Genomic DNA, 12,576 nt, shown 5'->3' with positions numbered 1-12,576 from the left:
TCAGGTCCTGCTCCAGGATCCTCTCTGCATGGTTCTTCCTGAGTACCCTGAGAAGACAAATTCTCCTTCCTGCCTGGTCATGCCTTATGCCTTTACCTTGCTTTATTGTCTTCATAGCACTTCTTGTTACCAGAATGTATTTTATTTATTTATTTTTTTAACTCATTGTCTGTCTTCTTCTTCTTCTTCTTTTAAGATTTTATTTATTTATTTGACAGAGAGAGAGACAACAAGAGCAGGAACACAAGCAAGGGGAGTGGGAGAGGGAGAAGAGGCTTCCTGCAGAGCAGGGAGCCTGATGTGGGGCTCGATCCCAGGACCCTGGGATCATAGAACTGAGCTGAAGGCAGACAATTAACAACTGATCCACCCAGGCACCCCATGTCTGTCTTCTTCTAAGAGAATGTAAATTCCATGAAGGTGGGGAACTTATCAGTCTTGCTTACTGCTAGATCCTTAAAGCCTATACCAGTGCTTGGCACACACACAAAGTATGTACTCAATAAGCATTTTTTGAATGAATGAATGAATGAATGAATGAATGAATAGTTTTTAAGGAAAGGAAGCCACAATTCATGTGGAGAGGCTGTATTAGGGGCATCCCAGGATGGGGGTGGGCATGTCCTCCTTGGGTTACAGGAGTAAGAAAAGCCATTGCCAGCATGTGTACCTGCCTGATAAATATGGGGTGGAGGGGTGCCTGGATGTTCAGTGGGTTAAAGCCTCTGCCTTCAGCTCGGGTCATGATCCCAGAGTCCTGGGATCGAGCCCCTCCTCGGGCTCTCTGCTCAGCTGGGAGCCTGCTTCCTCCTCTCTCTCTGCCTGCCTCTCTGCCTACTTGTGATCTCTGTCTGTCAAATAAATAAATAAAATCTTAAAAAAAAATACAGGGTGGAGCTAGAGGGATGAAACTTGGTTTTACTACTATGGGAGAAATTGGAGTGTGGACTATAATAGAGACAGCAGACTGATGTAGCCCTTGGGAAGCATGAACTTGGCTTCTGCAATGGGAATGGTAGCTCAGTGGCCTGGGATACACTGTAAACATGCCTCGTCCAGGGGCTCTGGGCTCAGATTCTCTGATTTCCTTAAATCTGACCACCTTTAGATTCTCTCTAGGCAATTTGAGCACTGGACAATGTCATTCTAAGCCCAATGTTAGATGAGAGAGAGGGAGAGGGAGAGAATCTAATTTATAGTGTTGCCTCCACTTGATATAACATTTAAACTTCTTAGAATACAAACTTCCAGTTTTAATATTAACAAGTTCTGGTGAACTTGTTAGCTAACTTATTAGCTAATAGCTAATAATACTGCATTCAATGCCTGAATGTTGCCAAGAAAGTAGATCTTAAATGTCCTCACACAAAAAAAGAAATGGTAATTACGTGATGGGATGGAGATGTTAGCTAATGCTATAGTGGTAATCATTTTGCAATATATAAATGTATCAAATCAACATGTTGTATACCTTAAACTTACACAATTTGTATGTTAATTATATCTCAATAAAACTGAAAAAAATACAAGCTTCACAGAGTAACAAAATAGTTAAACACTTACATAGATCCGAATTTTATTATATATTTTCCTCTGAAAAGATGCAGGAAAAATAAACCCACAATTTACTGGATAGTCAGGACTAGCAATATTTTCAAATAAACTCTATTCTATTTCCTTTCTTCTTCCTTGGTTTTACTGCTTGGAAAAAAATTCCAGTTACATGATAATTTTGTTGCCACTTGGTATATTTATTCAACAAGCATTTTATTGGAGCCTGCAAAAAGAATGTGAAAAGTATACTAAGCCCTTAAGTTAAATAATCCTGAGCCCAGACTGAGGTATTTAAATTAATCCTTAACTAAGCAAACCCGAGTTTATCAGTCTGAACTTCCCTTGAGTGAATAGGTCAAACATTGTGCAGCTAGTATTTGCAAATTACTTGGGATGTTTAGGGCGAATGTATTGTGTCATGGTTTCCACTATCTCCATGAGAAACAATAGCATGTTGTCCTAGGTATTATAAATGCAAACTGAATGAAAGCAGGAAGATGGATCATGATTGTGTTATGGTCTTAAATTTGTGCCTTTTCTCCAAAAGTTTTATCTTTTCTTTTTCCTTTCCTTCTTTCCTTTTCCTTTTTCCTTTCCTTCTCCTTCCTTCCTTCCTTCCTTCCTTCCTTCCCTCCTTCCTTCTTTCTAACGAATGATAATGCATCTGTTAAGAGTTGCAGGAAGTTTATGTCTGGGTCATGAAAATGTTTACTCTTTTAAGTTAATGAAGTAAAATGCTAATCATTACTAGATTTTCGTAGACCTTAAAATGTAACATTAGTATTAAGATATTCATTAAAATGTCCAAATTACTATGAAATTTAGTAAGTTTTTAATTTCTGAAGCAAAGCATGAGTATATAAAATAAATAGACATCATTTTAGGCTAGAGTTTTTCGGGTTATTAACTCACTAAACCTTTGACCAAGATGGCAAACATTTAATTGCATTGTTGAACTCAGCGCCTTCTGACATTGTGGGATGTCACTCATTAGAGGATCATGAAATCAACTTAGTGAATAAAGAGTCACGACAAACAAAATGAAAGAACAGACTAGAACAGAACATGTATGATTGCATCACAGGTATGGGATTTTTTTAATGGGATGAACTTGTTCTAAAATTAGATGTAGCGATGATTGCACAGTTCCGTGAATATATTAAAAAACACTGAATTCTGTACTTTAAATGGGTGAATTTTATAGCATACAAAATATGCCTCAGTAAAAGTGTTAAAAAAAGGGGGAAAAAAGTAAGTACTGTTTCCAGATTTTTTTCCCCCCAACATGTATGTGTGTAATATGTTGTTTGTTAAATGTCTTTTGGAATTTGGGACGTGGTTGGAAAAGTTTGAAAGATGTTCTTCTAATCCCACTAGCAAATGGAAACTTAAAGGATTGCCGTTGAAAGAATTGATAGAAAGGTACACTTATATACCAGGCACTTGAATGTCACGATGTAGTTGAAATGTATCAGCAAAAGCAGGAGGAAGGCTACACTGACTGGGTTGGTACATGTCTCTACAGCGAGAATCCTGCGAGGTCGGCTGCAGCAGTGCTAAAGGTGCATTTGAGGAAGAAGTGCTAGGTAAGCGGTCATATGCAATGATTATTCAAAATACCGGATACCACTCTAGGGACATATGTAAGGAGAATGGGCCATCTCTTCAAATGTTTAGACTTCTACATCTCAGCCTTAGAAAAAATTATAAATAATATGATATGATATGATATGATGTGATTTCAAATGTGGAAGCCATTGTGATAGAAACTCAGGAAGACTCTTCTTCTAGGGGAAAATAGGGGGAACACAGCACCTGACTGAGGTTTAGAATTTGAGGTTCTGCCCTCAGTTCGGTAAGTGAAATCACTTCTATCCTAATGAAAGAAACGACTATGGATCCTAAGCAGATTGATGTCAGGAAATGCCACTATTTTAATGAACCCAAAACACAAGAATATTTTATTTAATGTGCATTTAATTGTTCGGCTACCAGGTAGTCAATAGAGTAGCTACAACATGCATAGATCCCTACAAGGCTCCGGGAAATTCACTGAATGTATAGAAGCTACACTTCTTGCTTTTAGATTTTGAGTAAGTAGGGTACTAAGCTGTATGTGTCCAGCTCCCTCTGTCTGATTTCAGAGCAGGTTGGGTGTGTCTAAATGGCTTTGTCCTAGTGTGTTAATTCTCTAGTGGTTTCTGAAGGACCAACTCTTTGATAAGTCACAACCTCGGTGTTACTAGTTTTCTCTTCCAGAATTTCCAGGATCTTCCTCCCAGTAAGAGATAGATAGCTCTTTTCAGATAGGGAAATGATTGATTATTCCATAAATTGTAGTCTTTGTTTCAAAGGCTTGCTCCTTGCTCTTGGTGGCCAGTAGAAATTGGGAGGATCTTGCCTTGCTGTCCTGATTTGCTTCTGTCCTTTAGACAGAAGCACCTTGACATTTCTGTGCAGAGATATATCACTATGTTACATTCTTTTCCTACTGTGCAGTGGGAGTTAGATATGGATAAAATTTGTGTTCTGTGGCTTCCAAACTGTGTACCGAGTTACCCCAGTGCATTTTATCTACCTCATAGGAAGGCATGGGGCATTTTGAACATTCAAGGGAAACAGGATAGTTGACATTTTCTGGACATCCTTGGAACTACCAGTTGGAGGTAGTTTATGGTATAAACAATGAAATGCAGTACATTCCTTTCTATAGCAATCTTTGCAATGCTGAGTTTTCTTTTTTTTTTTTTTTTAAGATTTTATTTATGTGACAGAGAGAGATCACAAGTAGGCAGAGAGGCAGGCAGAGAGGGCGGGGGAAGCAGGCTCCCCGCTGAGCAGAGAACCCTGATGTGGGGCTCGATCCCAGGACCCTGAGATTGTGACCTGAGCCAAAGGCAGAGGCTTAACCCACTGAGCCACCCAGGCGCCCCAATGTTGAGTTTTCTGATGATTGCTGTGATAAAAAGCAAAGACCATAAAAAACTCAGTCTGGAACAGGAAATGTTGATGATGGTGCCCAGTCTGATTATAATATTGAGAAATTGTGCCGTCCCCAATAGGAGGAAAATCAGCTACGTTTCTGTTTGCTAATAATGAACAGTCTGTAAAGGAAATTAACAAAGCAATTCCATTTACAATAACATCAATAAACATAAAATACTTAGGAACTAACTTAACCAAGCAGGTGATAAACTTATAAAATAAAAATTATAAAACATTTCTGAAACAAATTAAAGAAGACATAAATAGACATCCCATATTCATGGATTGAAAGAAAATACAGTTAATATGTCAATGCTTAAAGCAAAGCAACTTACAGATTTAATGTAATCCCTATCAAAATCCCAGTATCTTTTGCAGAAATAGATCCTTTTGAAAATTCATATAGAATCTCCAAAGACCCCCAAATCTTAAAAAGAAGAACAAGGTGGGGGCACCTGGGTGGCTCAGTCATTAAGCAGCTGCCTTCAGCTCAGGTCATGATCCCAGGGTCCTGGGATCGAGCCCTGAATCAGGCTCTCTGCTCAGCGGGGAGCCTGCTTCTCCCTCTCCCATTCCTCCTGCTTGTGTTTCCAGTCTTGCTGTGTCTCTCTCTGTCAAATAAATAAATAAATAAAATCTTAAAAAAAAAAAAAAGAAGAAGAAGAACAAGCTGCATTACCCACGCTTCCTGATTTTAAATGTATCGCAGTAATAGAGATAGACATTTAGACAAATGGACTAGAACAAAGACCAGAAATGAATCCTGTATAGATGGTCAAATGACTTCTGACAACGGTGCCAAGACTTTTCAATGGGGAAAAGACAATTTTTTTCAAGAAATGGTGCTGGAAAAACTGGAGATCCATGTGCAAAAGAATGATGTTGGACCTTATAGAATATCATATGAAAAAATTAACTCAAAATGGATTAATGACTTAAATACAAGACCTAAAACTATAAAATTCCTAGAAGAAAAAATAGAGCAAAAGCTTTTCAACGTTGGATTTTTCAATGACTTCTTGGACATGACACCAAAGGCACAGGCAATGAAAGACGAAATGGACTGGACTTCATGAAATTTAAAAAATATATACATCATCAGACACTACCAACAGAGCAAAAAGGCAACAATGGAATGGAAAAAATATTTGCAAATCATATATCTGATAAGGGGTTAATATCCAGAATATATAGAAACTCCTAAAATTGAACAACCAAGCAAACCAAACAATCCAATTAAAAAATGGGCAAAGGATCTGAATAATTTCTCCAAAGAATATATATGAATGGTCAATAAGCACATGAAATGATATTTAACATCACTAAATGATTAGGGAAATCCAAATCCAAACTAGAACTAAATACCACCTCACATTCATTAGACTTGCTACCCTTAAAAAAAAAAACAACCCAGAAAAATAAAAGTTTAGATGAGGATGTGAAGCAGTTGGAATCCTTGCCCACCATTAGTGGGAATGTAAAATTATACAGCCTCTGTGGTAAACAGCATGGCGGTTGTTCAAAAAATTAAAGACAGAATTACCATAGAATCTTGCAATTCCACCTGTATGTACATACTCAAAGTGGGATCTTGAAATGATATTTATACACTGATATACACCTCTCATTGAATTCACAATAGCTAACACATGAAAGCAATCCAAGGGTCCATTGACAGATGAATGGATAAGGAAAATTTGATGTATACATACATACAATGGAATGTTCTTCAACCTTACAAAGAAAGAAAATTGACACCTGCTACCATGTGGATGAACCTTGAGGATATTATGTTAAGTGAAATCAGCCTGTCACAAAAAGACAAATATTGTTTGATGCCACGTACATGATGTATTAGAGTAGTCAAAGTCATAGAGACAGAAAGTAGAATGGTGTTTGCCAGGGATTACAAGGAGGCAGAATGGGGAGTTAATGTTTAATGAAGAGTTTCAGTTTTGCAAGATGAAAAGCGTTCTGGATATGAATGGTGGTGACCATTGCACAACAATGTAAATGTACTCAGAACCATGAACATACTTAAAAATGGTTAAGATAGTAAATTTTATGTCATGTGTATTTTACCACAATTAAAAACTGGGGGGGGGGGGAGCAAGCTGAAGCATAGTATCGGTCACAATTTTGGAAGATAGAAAAAGTAGAGTAAAATAACTTCATCCCAGTGGAACATACCATTCCAAATTCTTGCCTTTTGTTCATGGCCCGGAAGTAGCAACAATAAGTGTGTGTTGCCAGTTGTAACACTGATGTAGGAAAGACTTTAAGGTTTGAAGCCAATGGCCAAGAAAGAATTCTTGAGGCATCTATGGTGCAAAAAGGTGGTTTTGTTAAAGCACAGGGATAGGACCTATGGGTAGAAAGAGCTGAGGGGTGGTGACTTATATATTTTCAAGTGGGGAGGGGTCTCGGGATAGCATAAGTCTCTCCTGAATTTTGGAAGCAAATTTTTCAGGACCTTGAGGAGGGTTAACTACTGTTGGGAAAAGGTAATTTATTACTGTCCACTAAAACCTTAGTTATGAGACCCTCCAGATATAGATCAGTGGGTCATATGCTTGGAGGATGAGTGCCAACATGTATCTTGGGGAGTAGAGATAAAGGAAGTTTCTAAAAGAATTTTTATACTTAAAGAAGATCTTCAGGTACCTGGAGTCCGGCTAAGACTGCCTTTTGCTCTTACCAAAGTGTCAGTATTGAGGCAGTTGAATCCCTAGAGGAATGTTACTCTGCCTCTTTCAAGGACTTGCCAATGGCCTATAAGTATTAAGGAAGTTTAATAATTTTTCTTCTGCCTTTGTTTCCCACATCAAGATTACTGATCTTAGAAGTCACAAAATATTTTATAATATAGAACAACTGAATATAGAATCATTTGAAGTAGAATTACTTGAACATATAAAAATAATTTATTGGGAGGCATCTGGGTGGCTCATTGCATAAGCCTCTGCTTTCAGCTCAGGTCATGATCCCAGGGTCCTGGGACTGAGCCCTGAATCCTACATTGGGCTCCCTGCTCAGCAGGGAGACTGCTTCTCCTTTCCCACTCCCTCTGCTTATTCTCTGTCTCTTTCTCTGTTAAACAAATAAATAAAATCTTAAAAAAATAATAATTTATTGACAAGATGAGCAACAGCAACAGGATTGTAGTGTAAAGTTTAACAAACGTCTTGGGATACATGTTCTGGAACAATGGATGGTTCTGATAGGTACCATCCACGCCCTTGGCACCTAGCAAGGAAGGTGTATTGTAAGAGAAAACTACAATATTCCATGTTGCTTACCTGTAAAAAAATGAAAGTAGTGAATTCCATGGGAAAACAAGATGCCAGACTGTCTAACTGATTTTTAAAAATAAACCAACTGAGTATGTGCATCATTTATTATTCTGGTAAGTTATTGTGGCAATATGTAGTTGTGACCAGAGACTCTTGAGAGCCCGACATGAAACAGACACCTATCTCCTGACTTGACAGACAGAGGGACTTGGTGAATGAAGTCCTGTTTTCTCCCTCAGAAAATGCCAATTTCCCCACCGCACCCTTTGCTTCTTCCATTGGAAGCCACCGTGTGACCTTACGATGGAAACCTGCCAACATCTCTGGAGTAAAATACATCATTCAGTGGAAATATGCACAACTTCCTGGAAGCTGGACTTATACTGAGGTATGAAAAGTTGCCTACGTACATGCACATAGATTTTTTTTTTTCAAATTACTAGAAGTTCCCAATTGCTACAGATTATTATAGGCATAAAGACATTCTAGAGAAGATTCAAGTATAAGATGAGTGGTTGGATTAGATGCACTCCTCTGTGGTCTTGAGCCACACGGTGCAGAGGGAATTCTATAAATGCTGATTACTAATCTCTCCCTGACATAGGCTGTGTCCAAGCTCTCATACGTGGTGGAGCCCCTGCACCCCTTCACTGAGTATGTTTTCCGAGTGGTCTGGATCTTCACAGCCCAGCTACAGCTGTATTCTCCACCAAGTCCCAGTTACAGGACTCATCCTTATGGAGGTATGGTGTGTCTCTATTGCTCATGAAATAAGGAGACGATTCCAAAGCTTAAGTTTAGTTTGTTTCTATTTTAAATAATGAAATAAATTATTCCTTCATCCGTTGACCCATCCAGTAATTGAGTACCTAACCATGTACCCCTTAGTGTTCTAGGGACTCAGCATGGCTCTGTGATCAGTACCACACTCCCTAGTCTTGTGAAGCTCACCTTTTGGTGGAGAAGACATGCTCTAAGCAGTTAACATAATATAATAACAAAAGTATATTGTAAGTGGGAAAGTGCTGCTCTGTACAATGGTAAGAAGGGCATTTTGAACAGGATCTGTCCATTAGGGGCTTGCAAATGGGGCACAAGGGTGACAGATGGTCAGGTCACAGTATTAAATAAAGTAGCAGAATAAGCCTCAATAAGCCATTAACAGTTAAGGACAGTTTGAAAGCAGAGAAGTAATTGTTTCACATGCTTCTGAAAAAGATAGTTGTGAGAGAATGAGACTGGGAAGCCAGGCGTACAGTAGCCAACCTGGAGGTTAGGATAATACTTGGACATTTTATCAGCCAGGATATTAAAAAAACATTGCATCTATCTTGGAGTGTTTCTGATTTTTTTCTTTTGAAGATGTGACTTCCACACCAGGTAAAGGGGTCAAACCTAGAGCATTTTAGGGGAATGCATGTCTGGACATTGCAGGAGTGTCCTGTGGTGCCCTTCCCCTCGAGGTTAGCTGACTGGACCTGTGTGGATGTACTCCAGGCCAGGTGTTAGGTGTCCTGACTGCTCAGTTCTGGAGATGCGGCAGTGAGCACAGAGCCTCACACTGAGCTAGGCTGTGGACCACTGAACTAGGCTGTGGACCTACGCACAGCTAGACAGCTGAGAAGCTGGTGATGGCATTTTCCCCTTTCCCTGATTTACGGTCCTTACTACTTATCAGATTGTAGGCTGTGTGTGGCCACCTCTCCTGATTACTCCCTGACCATCCTCCAAAGCTTGAGTCAGACACTGGCTAGAACAATATTTGAAATGTTCCAGATTGGAGTGGAATACATGGATCTTTCTTTGTTCAAAGCAATGCCTCATGTATTCCAATAGTGCCAGGAGATTTTCTGATTCTGGAGAGGTAATATGATCCAGGGCCCATGGCTAGTCAAATCAAAATAATAAGAAGGCAAATTTTGCTTTCTGGTTCCGAGCCTTTCTTCTGGATTCACAAGCCCTCATGTCCTCCAGGTATTCTAGACCTACACTGGGTGACATTTCCGTGGATAGATCTCATTCCTCAATTCCTTCTCACTTTTCTTTCTTTCTTTCTTTCTTTCTTTCTTTCTTTCTTTCTTTCTTTCTTTCTTTCTTTCTTTTTTTTTTTTTTAAAGATTTTATTTATTTATTTGACAGACAGATATCACAAGTAGGCAGAGAGGCAGGCGGGGGGTGGGGAAGCAGGCTCCCTGCTGAGCAGAGAGCCCAATGTGGGGCCTGATCCCAGGACCCTGAGATCACGACCTGAGCTGAAGGCAGAGGCTTTAACCCACTGAGCCACCCAGGTGCCCCTCTTCTCACTTTTCTAGCCACATTAAAACGTATAGTTACCTGTTTTGTGATCCACGCCTCATGGCCCTCTTCTCCTTTCATGATGGGAAATGTATGATTTAGGTAGTATTATTACCTTTTAATTGAGGCCCTTATGAAAATAATTTCTTAACCAAGTAGAATGGTTAATAAGCAAGGAATATCTTGCCCACCCTGACTGGCCTTTCGGGGAGGACTTTTGTGGGAGAGATTCGGACATTAATCACAGCTCACCTTGTGGGTGGCATCCAACTTGCTCAAAGTGGAGTGGATAGTATCCGAGCATTGACCCTAATGAATTGGGTTTTTTGACATCTTGATTTCAATTAGTGAAAGATGATTCATACCCGTTGGTTCGCCAAGGTGACTGAGTGCAGGGAGCCGAGAAGTGGACACAATGATGTTTGTGTTTGCCAAAGATTGGTCTGAGAGTTAAGGAGGAATCATACTGGAGAAAGGTTGACAGATCAATAAATGGCCTTTTTTTTTTTTTTTTTAAGATCTTATTTATTTATTTGACACAAAGAGGGATAGTGAGACAGAGAGCACAAACTGGGGAAATGGCTGGCAGAGGGAGAGGGAGAAGCAGGCTCCCCACTGAGCAGGGAGCCCTACCCTCTGGCTCCATCCCTGGATGCTGGGATCACCATCTGAGCTGAGGCAGAGCTTTTAACTAAAGACTGAGCCCCCTAGGTGCCCCTAAACAGGCCTTTTAAAAACTCATCCAATGTGAAGGCTGCACTGTCTTATTTCTACCAACTCTCCTGAGTCAGGTGTGGCCGACGGAGACTGTTTGCCAACAGTGCTCAAGGGAGGGAAGTCTACACAAGAAAGAAGTGACATCAGAGTGTGTCTTTCTACAGGAAGAGGAAATGAAAGGGTGTGGTTTCAGGGGTCTGCAGAGCTGATGTCTGCAAGAGGGAGGCACACTGTTTTGATTCAGGCTTATCTGAGCCCATATCTTCAGCTGTGACTGGTCAGGCTTTAGCCAGCACTCCAGTGAGTGAAAAGGCCCACGATTTAGATTTACTTCCTTCAACTCCTGTTAATCATTGACTCCTGTTTTGTTATAGATTCTCTTCTTGTTAAGAACTGGGTCCCACCCCACAGTTTCAACTTGCTCAGATCTCTGCAGACTTCAGATAACTTTGTTCTAGACCATTTATCCTCTTTGCATCCTTGCCCCTTCATAAATTAAATGCAAAGGAAATAACGTTCGGTAGAGGCCCTTAGGAAGGTAGCCAACTGGTCTCATTTAGGGAACAAGAGTTGCAGCTCCTAGCTGTAGTACCACCTTCTATCCCTTATTTTAAATATTAATAAAAATATTTAATTTACACTTCAAAAGATAAGAGTCTTTCTCCCGTGCTATTTACATTTTTTTGGTTGTACAGTTTCCTGCTCACCATGTCACCATTACCTCTTCTAGTTCCTGAGACTGCGCCTTCCATTAGAAATATTGAGAGCTCGAGTCCAGACACCGTGGAAGTCAGTTGGGCTCCACCCCAATTCCCAGGAGGACCTATTTTGGGTTATAACTTAAGGCTGACCAGCAAAAATCAACAATTAGATTCAGGGACACAGAGAACCAGTTTTCAGTTTTACTCCACTCTACCAAATACCACCTACAGGTAAGAACGAAGTAAGGCAAGGAAGACGGAGCCAGCATGGCTGTGGGCATGATCATTATTTAAGAAATATGGCCCCAAAGTCATTTAAATGTATTTGGAAAACTCTCATTGACTTTGTGCTGTTGGGTTGACGTTACTGTAATTTTCCTCAAGTTTGTATGTTTGTTGGACTACAGTGTCCTAAGCAAAAACATTCTGAAGTATTTCTTTTGTATTCAGAGGGTCCTTACAAATAGGCACGCATAAAGACATCACGAACACCATAAATACCATTTCTTCATTTAACCCGACAGGAAAAAAATAAAGAGGTGAAATTCTGTTAGTGGTGTTTTTTCATTAACCATTGGGGGATTATTTTATTATTGTTAGCTTTTCCAGCATTTACTAAGGCCTCTTTAAATTAGGGTAGGAATGGGGGTCATGCAGATAGCAGAGTTCAGTTTTTGACCCCTGTGACCCTGAGCTGTTCTCTGCGGAACGCAAACAAGGTCGTGATTGATGGTTATCTCAGAGCTGAGCCCTGGGACTGGGTAACTAGATACATACATTGCCACATTGTTCTTTAAATAGAAATATTATTGCTCCTTCTCTTTTTATCTCATGTTCACACCATGCCATGTGAAACACATCTCTCTAAATTGTTTTTGGAATAGGTTTTCCATTGCTGCTGTAAATGAAGTTGGTGAGGGGCCGGAAGCGGAATCTAGTATTTCCACTTTATCCTCAGCAGGTACAGCCTCGAGTGCCCCTTCTGTTACTCGGGAACTGGGGGTGTGGCAAGGGTGGGTTCCGATCTCAGA

The 12,576-nt window shown here is 39.9% G+C and overlaps 1 protein-coding gene across 3 annotated transcripts in view; it reads left to right on the top strand.

Annotated features, from left to right (window-relative positions):
- The window catches only part of ROS1 (ROS proto-oncogene 1, receptor tyrosine kinase), a 113,434-nt gene that overhangs the window by 12,436 nt on the left and 88,422 nt on the right, over nt 1–12,576 (top strand). For all 3 annotated transcript variants that reach the window (XR_007128215.1, XM_047734437.1, XM_047734436.1), the window contains exons 5-9: nt 3,080–3,140; nt 8,072–8,220; nt 8,437–8,575; nt 11,575–11,776; nt 12,430–12,506. Coding sequence is in view for 2 of the 3 variants with exons in the window: in XM_047734437.1 (XP_047590393.1) it covers nt 3,080–3,140; nt 8,072–8,220; nt 8,437–8,575; nt 11,575–11,776; nt 12,430–12,506 (628 nt within the window). In the remaining variant the exon portion in view is untranslated. The remainder of the gene's footprint in view (nt 1–3,079; nt 3,141–8,071; nt 8,221–8,436; nt 8,576–11,574; nt 11,777–12,429; nt 12,507–12,576) is intronic.

Source organism: Lutra lutra, chromosome 6, assembly GCF_902655055.1.
Source record: "Lutra lutra chromosome 6, mLutLut1.2, whole genome shotgun sequence".
Taxonomy (NCBI): Eukaryota; Metazoa; Chordata; class Mammalia; order Carnivora; family Mustelidae; genus Lutra; species Lutra lutra.
Note: the sequence above shows the minus strand (reverse complement) of the source record. Positions and strands in the feature narration are given on the sequence as shown.